Source organism: Vicia villosa, linkage group LG7 (assembly GCF_029867415.1).
Source record: "Vicia villosa cultivar HV-30 ecotype Madison, WI linkage group LG7, Vvil1.0, whole genome shotgun sequence".
NCBI classification, from domain to species: Eukaryota; Viridiplantae; Streptophyta; class Magnoliopsida; order Fabales; family Fabaceae; genus Vicia; species Vicia villosa.
Genome location: NC_081186.1, coordinates 92,307,076 through 92,320,699, shown reverse-complemented (window position 1 = coordinate 92,320,699; position 13,624 = coordinate 92,307,076). Strand labels below are relative to the sequence as shown.

General features: G+C 34.2%; 1 protein-coding gene across 1 annotated transcript; it reads right to left on the bottom strand.

The window, feature by feature from the left end:
• Positions 1-10,412: 10,412 nt before the first annotated feature.
• On the bottom strand, positions 10,413-12,287 carry LOC131617836 (taxadiene 5-alpha hydroxylase). The gene is made up of 3 exons (XM_058889089.1): positions 11,342-12,287; positions 11,043-11,230; positions 10,413-10,709 (listed from the first exon to the last, which is right to left on the bottom strand). Exons 1-3 carry the CDS (start codon positions 12,285-12,287, stop codon positions 10,413-10,415), a joined length of 1,431 nt encoding a protein of 476 aa, XP_058745072.1.
• Positions 12,288-13,624: the final 1,337 nt, after the last annotated feature.

The window sequence follows — 13,624 nt, the reverse complement described above, 5'->3', positions numbered from 1 at the left end:
GATGTCAGATAAAAGTGAAACCTACATCATAGTTAATGGCTAAAATGCTTAAAGCTTACTTCAAAATATGACAATCCTTTCTATTTTCGAATTTGGAGAGTACTTCTAACTATTCAAATTGTGACACCTCAAGGTTAGACACTTTGCTAGCTTTTTCATATGGAGACCATATTAATGTGGGAATTGTGATTTCCAATTCTATAGCCAACCTCATCAACACCTCTGCTACAATGGTGTGGAACATATAAAGAGCATTTGATCATAGTGAAAAATTCTCTAAGGAGATAGAGGGACTGGATGTACCCTTAAATTTGCAATGAGATTCAAGATAAATATTTGTGTCATTTTAGTTTCTACACTTTATTTTCCAACACATAACTTAGTATAATTTCTGAACAAGTTAAACAATCATAAATTTGCTTCTGAAAAAATAATAGTTTATAAATTACTGCTTTAACTTAGAAAAATTTGACAACTGAATTCACCCCCTCTTAGGTTGCATATAGTATTTACACAACTTCCTTTTGTACTGATTATGGCGTATTGACCAAAATGAGTGATATTATGGTGAAACCCTAAACACTAATGAACATAATATATTTTGAGAAGTTAATGAAGCAACCTCACCCTACCTATGCATTAAGTTTCATGTCTTAGGCGGAAGACATGTCCTCCATATTTCTAACTGATATGCCAATCTCGAAACCTTCCCTTAGAGCAGATCTACATGATTACCTCAAAAGTAACCTTCATCGCAAAAACTTTGAGCATTTTGAATCAAGGGAAAACATACAATCCTACTTTGTAAGGCAACAAAAGTTGCTCACTTGTAGTGAAATGAAGTTGGCTTCCGAGTATGATGAACCAAGATACTTTTCCTTCAAATAACAATCCTAACTAGATTTGATTAAGACGTCTTTGTTAGAGATATTATTTTAAGCTAAGTGCTTTTGTTAGATATAGTTAACACTGTTAACTTAGGGTGACTGAAGTATAGAGTAAAGTGGTTAACCGTTAGATATGTTAACGGAAACCGTACTGTATATAAGCTAACACCTTATCTCTTTGTAATGGGAATCAAATATACCTTTTCTTCTTTCTTCTGTTTCTCACTTCATCTTCTTCATCACCTCTCTTCAACTTCACAGAGTGAAGTATGAAGAAGATTCAACTCTAACATGGTATCAGAGCCTGAACTGATCTTCCGCGCTTCTCTTTCGTTCATCTTTTGTGTTCTTGGATCTTGTTCTTGCTTCGTCATCAATGGATTCCGAAGGCACGCCCGATTCGATTCTCAAATCGCAAGAATTCTCCACTGGTGGCTCTGCAACAAAGTCCTCCAACACATTTGGTCCAAAACTCTCAATCAAACTTCAAGATAACAACTATCTCCTATGGAATCAACAGGTTGAGGGTGTTATTCTCTCACAGAAAATGCACAAGCTTGTGGTCAATCCGATGATTCCGCAGAAATTCAAGACTGCTCAAGATCGTGTCACAGGTACGATCTCTGAAGAATATGAAAACTGGATTGTACAAGATCAAGCTCTTTTCATCTGGTTGCTATCTACGATATCTGAATCCGTGTTACCTAGGGTTCTTGCGTGCAAACACGCATTTGAAGTTTGGGACAAAATTCATCAGCATTTTAATGCTCAAATGAAAGCGAGAGTTCGTCAATTGCGTATTGAACTGAAATCAACCAAGAAGGGCACCAAATCGATCACTGAGTATGTGCTGCGAATCAAGGCCATTGCGAATTCGCTCCTTGCAGCTGGTGACTCTATAACTGAACAAGATCAGGTTGATTCTATACTACAAGGGCTTCCAGAGGAATATAACCCCTTTGTAATGCAAATGTATGGCTGTCCCACACCTCCCTCTCTCTGCGACGTTGAAGCATTGCTCTATGTGCAAGAAGCACAATTGGATAAATTCCGTGAGGAGCAAAATGCAACAACCATAGCTGCAAACATTGCTCATATGCATCATGAATCTCAGGGCTCCAGAGGAGCTTATTCAAGCACTAGAGGCAGAGGTCGTTTTCAACGCAGTCGTGGTCGTGGTCGAGGCAGAGGTATCACAGGCAATCGACCAACGTGCCAGCTATGCGGCAAATATGGTCATGAAGTTTCTACATGTTGGCATAGATTTGATGAGAATTATATGCCTTCAAATGCCACCACCAATGTGTCTGCCAGTTCCACTCAAGCAGGTACCAAGCAGGATGAGTCTGCTTCAACTCCTCAAACCACCCAAACAGTTGCAATGATGGCAACAACAGGACGACCAGCTGGCTACAGTGCAGAGTACAACTTACCTTCCGAGCTAGAATCTCAATCTTGGTTTGCGGATTCAGGTGCTTCTCATCACCTAACTCCCTTTGCTCATTTATTACAAAACAAATGACCTTATGTAGGTATGAATAAGGTGTATGTTGGAAATGGTCAATCCCTAGCAATCGACTCTGTAGGATCCACACACTTACACTCTACAGTTCATCCTTCACATAAATTACTCCTCACCAACATTCTTCATGTTCCATCTATCACTAGAAACTTACTATCAGTTTCTAAATTTGCTAAGGATAATAATGTCACCTTTCAATTCCTCTCTGACAAATGCTATATAATTTCCCAGGCTTCTAACCAAGTGCTTGCAGAAGGAACACTTGATGCCAGTGGCCTATACTTCTTCTCTCAGCTGCAGTGGAAGCCTCAGAAGTATGCCAACCATGGAACAGGACTGAGACCTATATCTGGTATACATAGTTATGTAGCTTCTGATTCAACTGTCAATAGTGTAGATGTTTGTAATACTAGAGCACTCTGGCACCACAGACTTGGTCATGCCAATTACAATTCTGTTGATGCTATTCTAAAACTGTGTAATATAGCTTCATCCAATAAAAGCACTAGTTTCTGTTCTGCTTGTAATGTTGGGAAAGCTCATAAATTGCATGCACCACTCACACACACAATTTATCATAAACCGTTTGACATGTTGTACACTGACTTATGGGGTCCTTCTCCCTGTCCATCTAGCTCAGGCTATAGATATTACCTAGCCTTTGTTGATGGCCACACCAAATACACCTGGATCTATTTGCTTAAGCAAAAGTCTGATGCTCTGCAAGCCTTTAAGCTTTTTCATGCCTTTGTCAAAACACAATTTCTGACATCTATCAAAGCAGTACAGTCAGACTTTGGGGGTGAGTTTAGACCCTTCACTAAATTTCTGACAGAGTTAGGAATCTCCCACAGACTCACCTGCCCTCATACCTCCCACCAAAATGGTTCAGTTGAGAGAAAACACAGACAGATAGTGGAGATGGGACTCACACTGCTGGCTCATGCTTCTCTTCCCATTTCCTATTGGGATTATAGCTTCACAACCTCTGTGCATATAATAAATAGACTTCCCTCTTCATCCTTAACCCAAGCCAACTCACCTTTTCATGCATTGTATGCCAAAAACCCTGATTACTCCACCATGAAAGTCTTTGGGTGTTCATGCTTTCCTCTCCTCAGGCCCTACAATAAACATAAACTGGAATTTAGAAGTCAAGAGTGTGTCTTTCTTGGAGTTTCCCCACAACACAAGGGTTTTAAATGCTTAAGTTCAGATGGCAGGATTTACATCTCTAAGGATGTCAAGTTTAATGAGCAGTCCTTCCCCTTCCCCAAACTGTTTCCTAAGGATATACCTACAGACTCAGGGTCAAAACATTCACCTCACAAGGGTAGCAGTCTGTCCAGTCCAGGTTTTTTGTCTATTGTGCCATCAATATCCGGTTACTCAGGGAATTCCATAAGAGCCAATGAACAGGTGCCAGTAGCTAATTCTACTCTCAATAATGACACACAAAATCCAGAGGACAATGCACTAGTCACTTTGAATAATGACCAACTGGTTAGTACACCTCAGTCTCATGTGCCAGCTCAGCAATCTAATGTCCCACATATTTCTTCTAGGCACAGTTCCCAAAGCATTGGGAACAACTCTGGTGATCCTGACATCTCTACTGACCCTGTACCTCACACTCCCTCTTCCAATGAGGTAGTTCAAATATCCAATACCACTCCCCCACAACAACTTACAGAAAACTCGCCTGTGTCTATTGGTCAAAAAGGCTCTTCTCCCCCTCTTCATCAGTCTACATCACATCCTTCTGAGAGCCCTCAACATCTGACTGTCCTTGATGTTACATTACCTGGAGACACTCAGTCATCTATGTCTCCTTCCATAGGAGCTAACATTTCTCCTTCCCCTCTGCTTATTAACTCTCATCCTATGCTCACAAGGGCCAAAACCGGCAACTCCAAACCTAAAGTGTTTGTAGCCCATACTGAGTTAGAACCCACCAGTATCAAACAAGCCCTTTCCAAACCTGAGTGGGTTAAGGCCATGAAGGATGAATACAATGCTCTTCAGGCCAACAACACTTGGTCTTTAACTACTCTTCCACCTGATAGGCAAGCAGTGGGATGCAAATGGGTTTTCAAAATAAAAGAAAATCTAGATGGCAGCATTAACAAGTATAAAGCCAGGCTTGTAGCCAAAGGCTTTCACCAAGAACAAGGTTTTGATTACACAGAAACGTTTTCTCCTGTTGTCAAACCCACCACCATAAGAGTTATCCTCACACTGGCTATCACATACAAGTGGGATATTCAACAAATAGATGTGAATAATGCGTTTCTAAATGGGATACTTCAGGATGATGTCTATATGAGTCAACCACCAGGCTTTGTGCACACTGATAAGTCTCTTGTATGCAAACTGCACAAAGCCATCTATGGCCTCAAACAAGCCCCAAGGGCTTGGTATGAGAAACTGACCCAGGCCCTTCTGCAGTTTGGTTTCAACCCCTCTAAATGTGATACTTCCTTATTTGTTTACTCTAAACAAGGCACCACTCTGTTTGCTTTGGTTTATGTAGATGATATCCTACTTACAGGGTCAGATGCTGCTCTTCTTCAAACTGTCATACTCAATTTACATAGTGTATTTCCTCTGAAAAAGTTAGGCAGACCCAGCTATTTTCTTGGCATAGAAGTTAAATTCTGCAGTGATGGCTCTGTGTTCCTCAATCAATCAAAGTACATTCAGGATCTGCTAGCACGAGCCAAAATGTCCAATGCCAATGGGGTGCCTACCCCCATGTTGAGCACCTGCAAACTTAGTAAACATGGTACTGACCTTTTCTCTGATCCACACTTATACAGGTCCATAGTAGGGGCATTACAATATGTAACTTTAACTCGGCCAGACATTGCTTTCAGTGTTAACAAAGCGTGTCAATATATGGCTAGACCTTTAGACTCTCATTGGGCTGCTGTGCGACGGCTACTTCGATATCTAAGTGGTACAACCAAACTGGGGTTCAAACTGGCTCCATCTCTGTCTGGCTCTAAGTTCTCTGTACGTGCCTACAGTGACTCGGATTGGGCCAGTGACCCTGATGACCGCAGGTCAACCTCTGGATCGTGTATATATTTTGGTCCCAACCTGATCTCATGGAGCTCTAAGAAACAGTCGCTTGTAGCACGCTCTAGTACAGAGGCAGAGTATCGTGCTCTTGCCCACACCACGTCTGAACTTCTCTGGCTGGAATCCTTACTCTCTGAGTTACGCATACCGTTTCACACCCCTGCTCTCATGTGTGACAATCTTAGTGCAGTTCTGCTGTCGCATAACCCGGTCCTTCATGCTCGCACGAAGCATATTGAACTTGACATTCACTTTGTTCGGGAAAGAGTTGTGGCTGGCAAGCTTCTGATCAAACATGTTCCTGCTGCTTTACAAATCGCAGACACGCTGACCAAGCCATTGGGCACTAGCGCTTTTCAGGAACTTCGTGGCAAACTCAAGGTGTTGAGCTACACTCCCCAACCTTCAGTTTGAGGGGGGCTGTTAGAGATATTATTTTAAGCTAAGTGCTTTTGTTAGATATAGTTAACACTGTTAACTTAGGGTGACTGAAGTATAGAGTAAAGTGGTTAACCGTTAGATATGTTAACGGAAACCGTACTGTATATAAGCTAACACCTTATCTCTTTGTAATGGGAATCAAATATACCTTTTCTTCTTTCTTCTGTTTCTCACTTCATCTTCTTCATCACCTCTCTTCAACTTCACAGAGTGAAGTATGAAGAAGATTCAACTCTAACAGTCTTACATTGTATTCTAATTCTCTCTTTTAGTTTTATTTTACTTAGTTTTGCATTTATATTAGTTTATTTTCAACAATTGTTTTTATTTTGTTTTTTCCTTTTGTAGTGGTATTGATTAGTAGTACTCACAACACTAAATTTGTGATGATTTACATAATATATTAATAAAATTATTTGTAGTATGAGATTTTATGATTTCTGGAAGTTCAAAATGATCAAGGAAAAGATTACAACTAAAGATGATATTCTAGCACAAAATATTTCATTTTTTATATAAGTGTATCCATTATGTTATAGTGAAATTACCATTGTCTACTACTTTTTATTTGATTATAAGTGTATCCATGTTATAGTGAAATTTCTTAAAACTTGATTTATTTCTCTATAGTTAATTGTTCTGGTATATATACACTGAATCATATTTTTCTTGAAACTTATAACTTCTTAAGATTACCCTATTGATTATTGATAAATACATTGTTGCTAACTCTTTTGAGTTTAACTTTTTCATTGCTAAAACCAAATAAATGATATTGTTTACAAACCGTTTCTTATAATTATTTAACCCCATTGGAGTTAGGTGGTTATAAAATCTTAACATTTTATGTATATCATGTTTTAACTTTGTGATTAACAACCTTTTATGTTTGCAATGATGGTCCCAAGAGTTACACAATAAAAAGAATAAATAAAAAGAAAGAGATAAAAAAAAGAAAGAGGTAAAAAAACAAAAATGAAAGGGTACCAAAAGAATGAAAAGTCTCAAATAAATTAGAAAAATTCAGAAATTAGTGAAATAAGAAAAAGAGAAAATAGTCAAAATAGATGAAGGAAAGAAGTCGGTGCAAACCTAACTCCAATGATTTAGTAAGAGTGACAAAATGGATGGATTGAATAAATTTGAATTGAATTGCTAAAAAATAATCAAAGTAATCTATTAGTTCATTAATAGTGCACCATTTTTTTTTTTAAATTCAATTCAATTCATTAACATCTTTAAATGATGAATATTCATTCATCTATAAAATTAAATAAAATATATTAATTTTTTTTCAAATATTTTTTTCTTCAAAATTTTGCAAAGACTATTTTTTAAAATCTCTCTCTCTCACATACATAAAGTCAACTTTCGATGTGACTCATATGTAAGATTAACATTTCAACCAACATGCAAGTCAGTTATCGAGTAAAAAGTAGTATGAAAGTGAAAATGATTTAGATATCTTGAATGGTGTAATCTACTATTTATATAATATGTGCAGTTAAAACCTCCCATCATGTGATTCCACATCTTTTGTGAATGGTCGTTCAATTAAATATCAACAGTAAAAAATGCAACGAAAGATGTAATTGTGTGGTGTGAACTTCTGAATTGGCTGAGAATTTCCGTTGTTATTATTATTATTATTATTATTATTATTATTATTATTATTATTATTATTATTATTATTATTATTATTATTATTATTATTATTATTATTATTATTATTATTATTATTATTTATGCATGCACCTCAATTTTGTAGTATTCTTTTCGGTAACAAAATTTTGGAGCAAAAATGTCATAATAAAATGACATTTAATTTTATAAAGCCATATATCATGCATGCACATGCAGACATATATACAAATATGACCACAACCTTAGTTAATGTGCATTGAAACAGTCTAGCTGCCTGTTGCTGGCACCATCATAAATTTTTTCACATACCGACACAAGTTTTTAGATTTAAAATTCTGACAAGTCTTAATACTCTGCCAACTTCTTCAAGTACTAGTGCATTTTATAGTCAAAAAAAAAAAACTGTACCAGAAATTTAGTAGCCTAAGCTGTGAACTGCATGCAGCCAACTCAACTCTTTCTCCTTGGACCCCTTCTGTACAATACCATAGGTAGGGATGAAAATGATGGGACTAATGCATTTACTAAGATCAAATGTAAATGAATGGGTTAAATAAATTATATATATAAGAGACGGGTTCCAATGTTGTATATATTTAATCTCTTAAATATCATTGTTTAGAAATATATTTTGAAATTTTGATTGTTTAGTGCATTGTTGGTTATAGTCGATCTTTTTGTGATTTTGATCTTTAGTGCATTGTTGCTTATGATATTCCTTTAATACTATAAATTTATAACAATGGTTTTGAATTAAATAGTTTAGTGATGAGAATACGTTGCTTTCTAATTTAAAAAAGTTTAACAATCGAAAATGTTTTTGTTATAGAGTTTTGAATTAAGACGTTTTATTGCGTTGTCTAAAATCGTAAAAACAAATTATTGATTACTAAATTGTTAAGATAACATTATATATATATATATATATATATATATATATATATATATATATATATATATATATATATATATATATATATATATATATATATATATATATGAGTAATGTTATTCTTATACCAATATATACAATATTTTTATAAATAAAAAATATATTTGTAAACAGTAAAATATTATTATAATAATAAATAACTTTTTATTTTTTAAAATTAAATGTTAGCGAACTTTGCTTTTTCCTCTCCCTACCTTTCGGCAATGGTTTTTTCAAAAAAACCGTTGCCAAAATCTACCTTTGGCAATGGTGGGGTGTAGACCGAAACACGCTCATATTACAAGGGAGTACTAACCTTTTAAAATTTGTTTAGATTAAGAGACGCTGATATAAAATTGTATAGTTAACCAACTTCATAACTTCATTAACCAATATTTTATATTTTGTTAACCAACTTTATTTTATTACTAAAAATTATTTTTTTTATATTTTGGTGTTTATTAACCAACTTCATTAACCAATATTTTCCACTTCATTAACCAACTTTATTTTATTATTAAAAATTATTTAATATGTGAATGTTTATTAACCAACTTCATCATTTTATTTAGAGCCGTCAAAATGGGCCGAAGCCCATGGGCCGGCCCGCGGGGCCCGAAAAATGTTAGGGCTTGGACCTAATTTTTTGAGCCCATTTTGTTTCGGCCCTTTTTTAGCCCGGCCCGAAAAAGCCCGACCCTAAATTGGCCAGTCCGTATGGGCTCCGGATAGCCCATGGGCCCGATAAATAGTAAAATTTAATATTTAATTAATAAAATTTAATATTTAATACTAATAAAAAAATTCAAATTTTTGTATTTCTTTAAAATATATTTTATAATAGTGAAATATAAAAACAAATTTTAATATTTTTTTAAAAATTAAGCTTAATATAATTTATTTTTTTAAATTAAAGAGAATATTTAATATATTTTTTGGAAATGGGGTTTTTGGGCCCGGCACGAAAAAGCCCGAGGCCCGAACAGGGCTGGGCCTGGGTAGTAAAAACGGAGCCCATATAAAAATGGGCTTTTTAGGCCCGGCCCGAAAAAGCCCGAGACCCGTTAGGGCCGGCCCGTTTAGGGCCGGGTAGCCCGTTTGGACAGCTATAATTTTATTAACCAACTTTTTACTTTTCATTAACCTACTTTGTTTTACTATTAAATTATTTTTAACAGTTTGACATTATTAACCAACTTGATCACTTCATTAATCAATTTTATATATCTTATTAACGAACGTTGTCAACGTTCACTATTCACGTACACTGTTCATAAAATATATATTTTTTTTAAAAAAATACTGTTCACTGTATAAATATACAATGTCAGTGTTTGTTGAATATAAATATTAGAAATTAGGTGTATGATTAGCATTAGTCCTATTGTATTGTATACAATGTTTCACAATTACATCCTATTATACCGTATATAATGTTTCACAATTACCTCTTTTCAACATAGAATATAATATATTTTTTTCAAATCACCATCCAACACTTTATATCACATTAAATTCATTTACTTTAATTATAAGAGTTGAAGATTCTAACCCGTACTTGAACGTGTCAACCCATAGTCACTACTCACTACAACTCACCACAATGACATTTTCTTGAAAATGATAATACCGACACTTTTTCTGTTTCTTTTTCTCAACACTGTTATTTTTTGTAACAACCTTTTCTTCCCAACAAAATTTACTTTTTTTACACAAAAAACATTTACCTCAAATTAGAATGCTCCTCATGTGCTTCATTTCAATTTATTTATATATTTTTTAAAACTTGATCCATGTCCAAGTAACTAACATAGCATGCTCTTGCATAGAATATAAAACAGAATAATTAAGATTAATCTTTGTCTTCATGACAATGTGCTCAAGGAGTACAATTATTAATTTATTATACATGCTTAGGAGAAATTTTAATTGGCATTCCAAGAGAAGGAAATGGTAGAGGATCCATTGAAACTGTTTCATTGGGATGGATTAAGGACCAATCATATTGTGTCACAACATAATGCACAAGAATGAGGATATTTAGTTTTGCTAATTGGTACCCTGCACAAACTCTTGGCCCTCCTCCAAAGGGAACATATGCATATTGTGGTATTCCTTCATCAAACCTACTTGGATTGAAACTCATGGGATCCTTAAAATATTCTTCATTGTAATGTGTTCCATATGTTGTCCATAGCATCTAAAAATTGTCACAAAATCTCATATTAGTTATAAGATTTATGTCACAAATTGACAAATATAAGTTTTTTTTCTTTTAGAATTCAATATTTGGTCCTGAGACAGTCGATTAATTTAAGGGACCAATTATACCATTTGTTAACAGAAGTTCAATTGAAGACAGAACAAAATTTTGTATAGACTGATTTATAACAAATGAATTGTTAGTACCAACAAAGTTTATATCTGAGACTTCGAAAGAAACACACTCTTAGATCAGAAACTTTCGACAATATTTTTTTAGTGTATTTTTAATTTAACTTATGTTAGAAGAAAGGAAAAAACTAGTATTTACCTTCCATCCTTTAGGTATAGTGAATCCCTCATATTCAATGTCAGTAATTGCTTTCCTAAAAGAACCAAATATTGGAGGGAAAAGTCTCATACTTTCTCTAGCAACTTGCCATGTATACTTCATCTTCTTTATGTCATCTACATTCAAACTCTCACCACATTTTTTATCTCTCATTATATCAACATGTTCTGCATAAAATTATTAGCAAATATTTTTAGCGATTCAACGATTATGATTGACTGACAGTAGAATTTTTTTACACTATCGCTGCATGTAAATTAAATCGATTACGATACTACCTTGAAGAACTTTACCATAGCAATCATGATGTTGAGCAAGCATCTTGAAAGTCATAGCAACAGCAAAAGAAGTAGTATCATGAGCTGCAAAAACTAGCAAAACCACATTATCTACAATCTCTTTTTCAGTGATCTCACCTTGAATCATTCCATACACTAATTTAGACATTAGCATTCTATCTTCCTCTCTTTTCATCTTTCCTTCTTCAATTTCCTTTCTCTTGTCTCTCACAACTTTCATTATCATTTTCTCTATCTCCTTTCTAGCTTTCATTGCTCTCCAAAATTTCGAACCCGGAAACTTAATTGCCATAGAGAAAACTCCTTCCAACACTCTCTCAAATGTATCTACCATACCCGGTTCGACATTGATCCCTAACAAACACTCGAAAACAATGTTGAATGTAAGAACTTTCGTGGAACGGTAGAGACTAATCTCTTCACGACCGCGCCAATTTTCAGATAAATATAATTGAACAAAGTTGCATAACATTGGTACTAATCTTTCAAGTCCTGAATAACCAAGACTAGTCGCTATAACGCCTCGAAGGAATCGATGTCTTTCGCCGTCTTTCTCCATGATAGAGTCTTTTCCCATGAGATGAACTGAGGAAGAAGGCCAAGAGCTTTTCACCAGCTTAAACTCATTGGATAGAAGAAACTTATTAGCCTCAGCTCCATTCACAATCACAGTTGGTGACCCTATGATCCTTGTTTTGAAGATCTTTCCGTGTTTCGCGACCCGAGGATGAACAAACTCTTCATACAATTTGTTTCTTTTTTGAGCATTGAAGAATTTCATGGTCTCACCTATGAATGGAAACCCCATTTCACCTGGTGGAAGCTTTCTTTTGTGATTGTTACTTTGTTGCTTGTGCCACAAGAAACTGAAAAGGAACAGAGGAAACAGAACACATGAAAGAAAATAGAAAATATCTATAGACATTGTTGAACTTTTTAGGATAAAGGGCTTTGAAAAAGTTTGAATTTTTTTGTATTATGTATATAAAATATTATTGTTTTAAGTTTCTAAACTTTTTGTTAAGATATTTATAGGAAGAAAATGAATGATGTCAACTCACTTAAATATGATTATAATAATGTTAATCATTCTTGAAGTTAATTAGTAGGTAATTAATTACTTATTTGAAGGTTTAGTCAAATTGACAACAAGAAAAAAACAAATTAAGAATGACATGTAATCATCAAAAATGGATTAATCTTTTAATAGTCAACGTTGGAAGCTTATGTGGTCATGAAAAAATCCCTAAGAATCTGGTGAAGTATAATTATTGTGTGACATTGGATCTTGTAACACTATAGAAACATGATGATTTTGGTCATAATTGCAGCAATATTGGAAGGGAATCACCGTCTTTGAATATCTTTGTAAAGTATAATTAGAAGGGTAGGCTGAAAACTAATGTGAACATGTTTTAGATAATGTTTTTGGGAACCGACTAGAATCAAATTGAACAGGTTGTTTACATAGAAAGGTAGAATTGTCATGTTGGCAAGGTGTAATTTTGTGGATTTATTTCTAATTGGAGATTGTTTAGCATGGAAGGTTCATTATGTTAGGGTTTTGCAAACTTGTATTCTAGTGAACGTGTTTAAGTATTTAAAAATGAAAATTTTATATTTAAAATAATAATTAAAAAAAGTATTGTTATATCTTGAATGGGCGGAGCTATAGCCTAACGAGTTCGGGTATGCGTCCAGGGTCAACCCCTCATTTTGTTGTATACACCTCACACTAATAATCGATTTTTAGACAACATCAGAAGCAAAATTAGTAATTTTTAGATAAAATTAAGGGCAAAATTAATAAAAACAGAGTGTAAAATTTTTGAACAAAATCAAGGGCAAATTTTTTAGACAAAATCAAAGGCAAAACTCCCTAAAATTTCTGGCACTGCTTGAATGGACTTTTATGGTAGTGTGTTATTATTGAATGGAGATTCAAATATTATTAAATTTTAAAATAAAATACACTAGTATCCACATTTGGGTTATCCGAACTCATTATCCACTTGTGCGTATAATTCTATTATTTTGGACTAGTTTTTTTTATTAAATAAAATAAAATTTAGCTTTTAAAGTTTAGTTTTTGAATCATCTCAAGTTTAAAGTGGTTAATTATTTGAAGTTTTGTAACTATGATTTATTTTAAATATTTTTATTAAATAATTGAGTCTTATTTTAAATTTTCTAATAAAAAGTGCTATAATCAATAAATTATGTACTTTAATTTTAAAATTCATTTATTGAAATATATGTTTT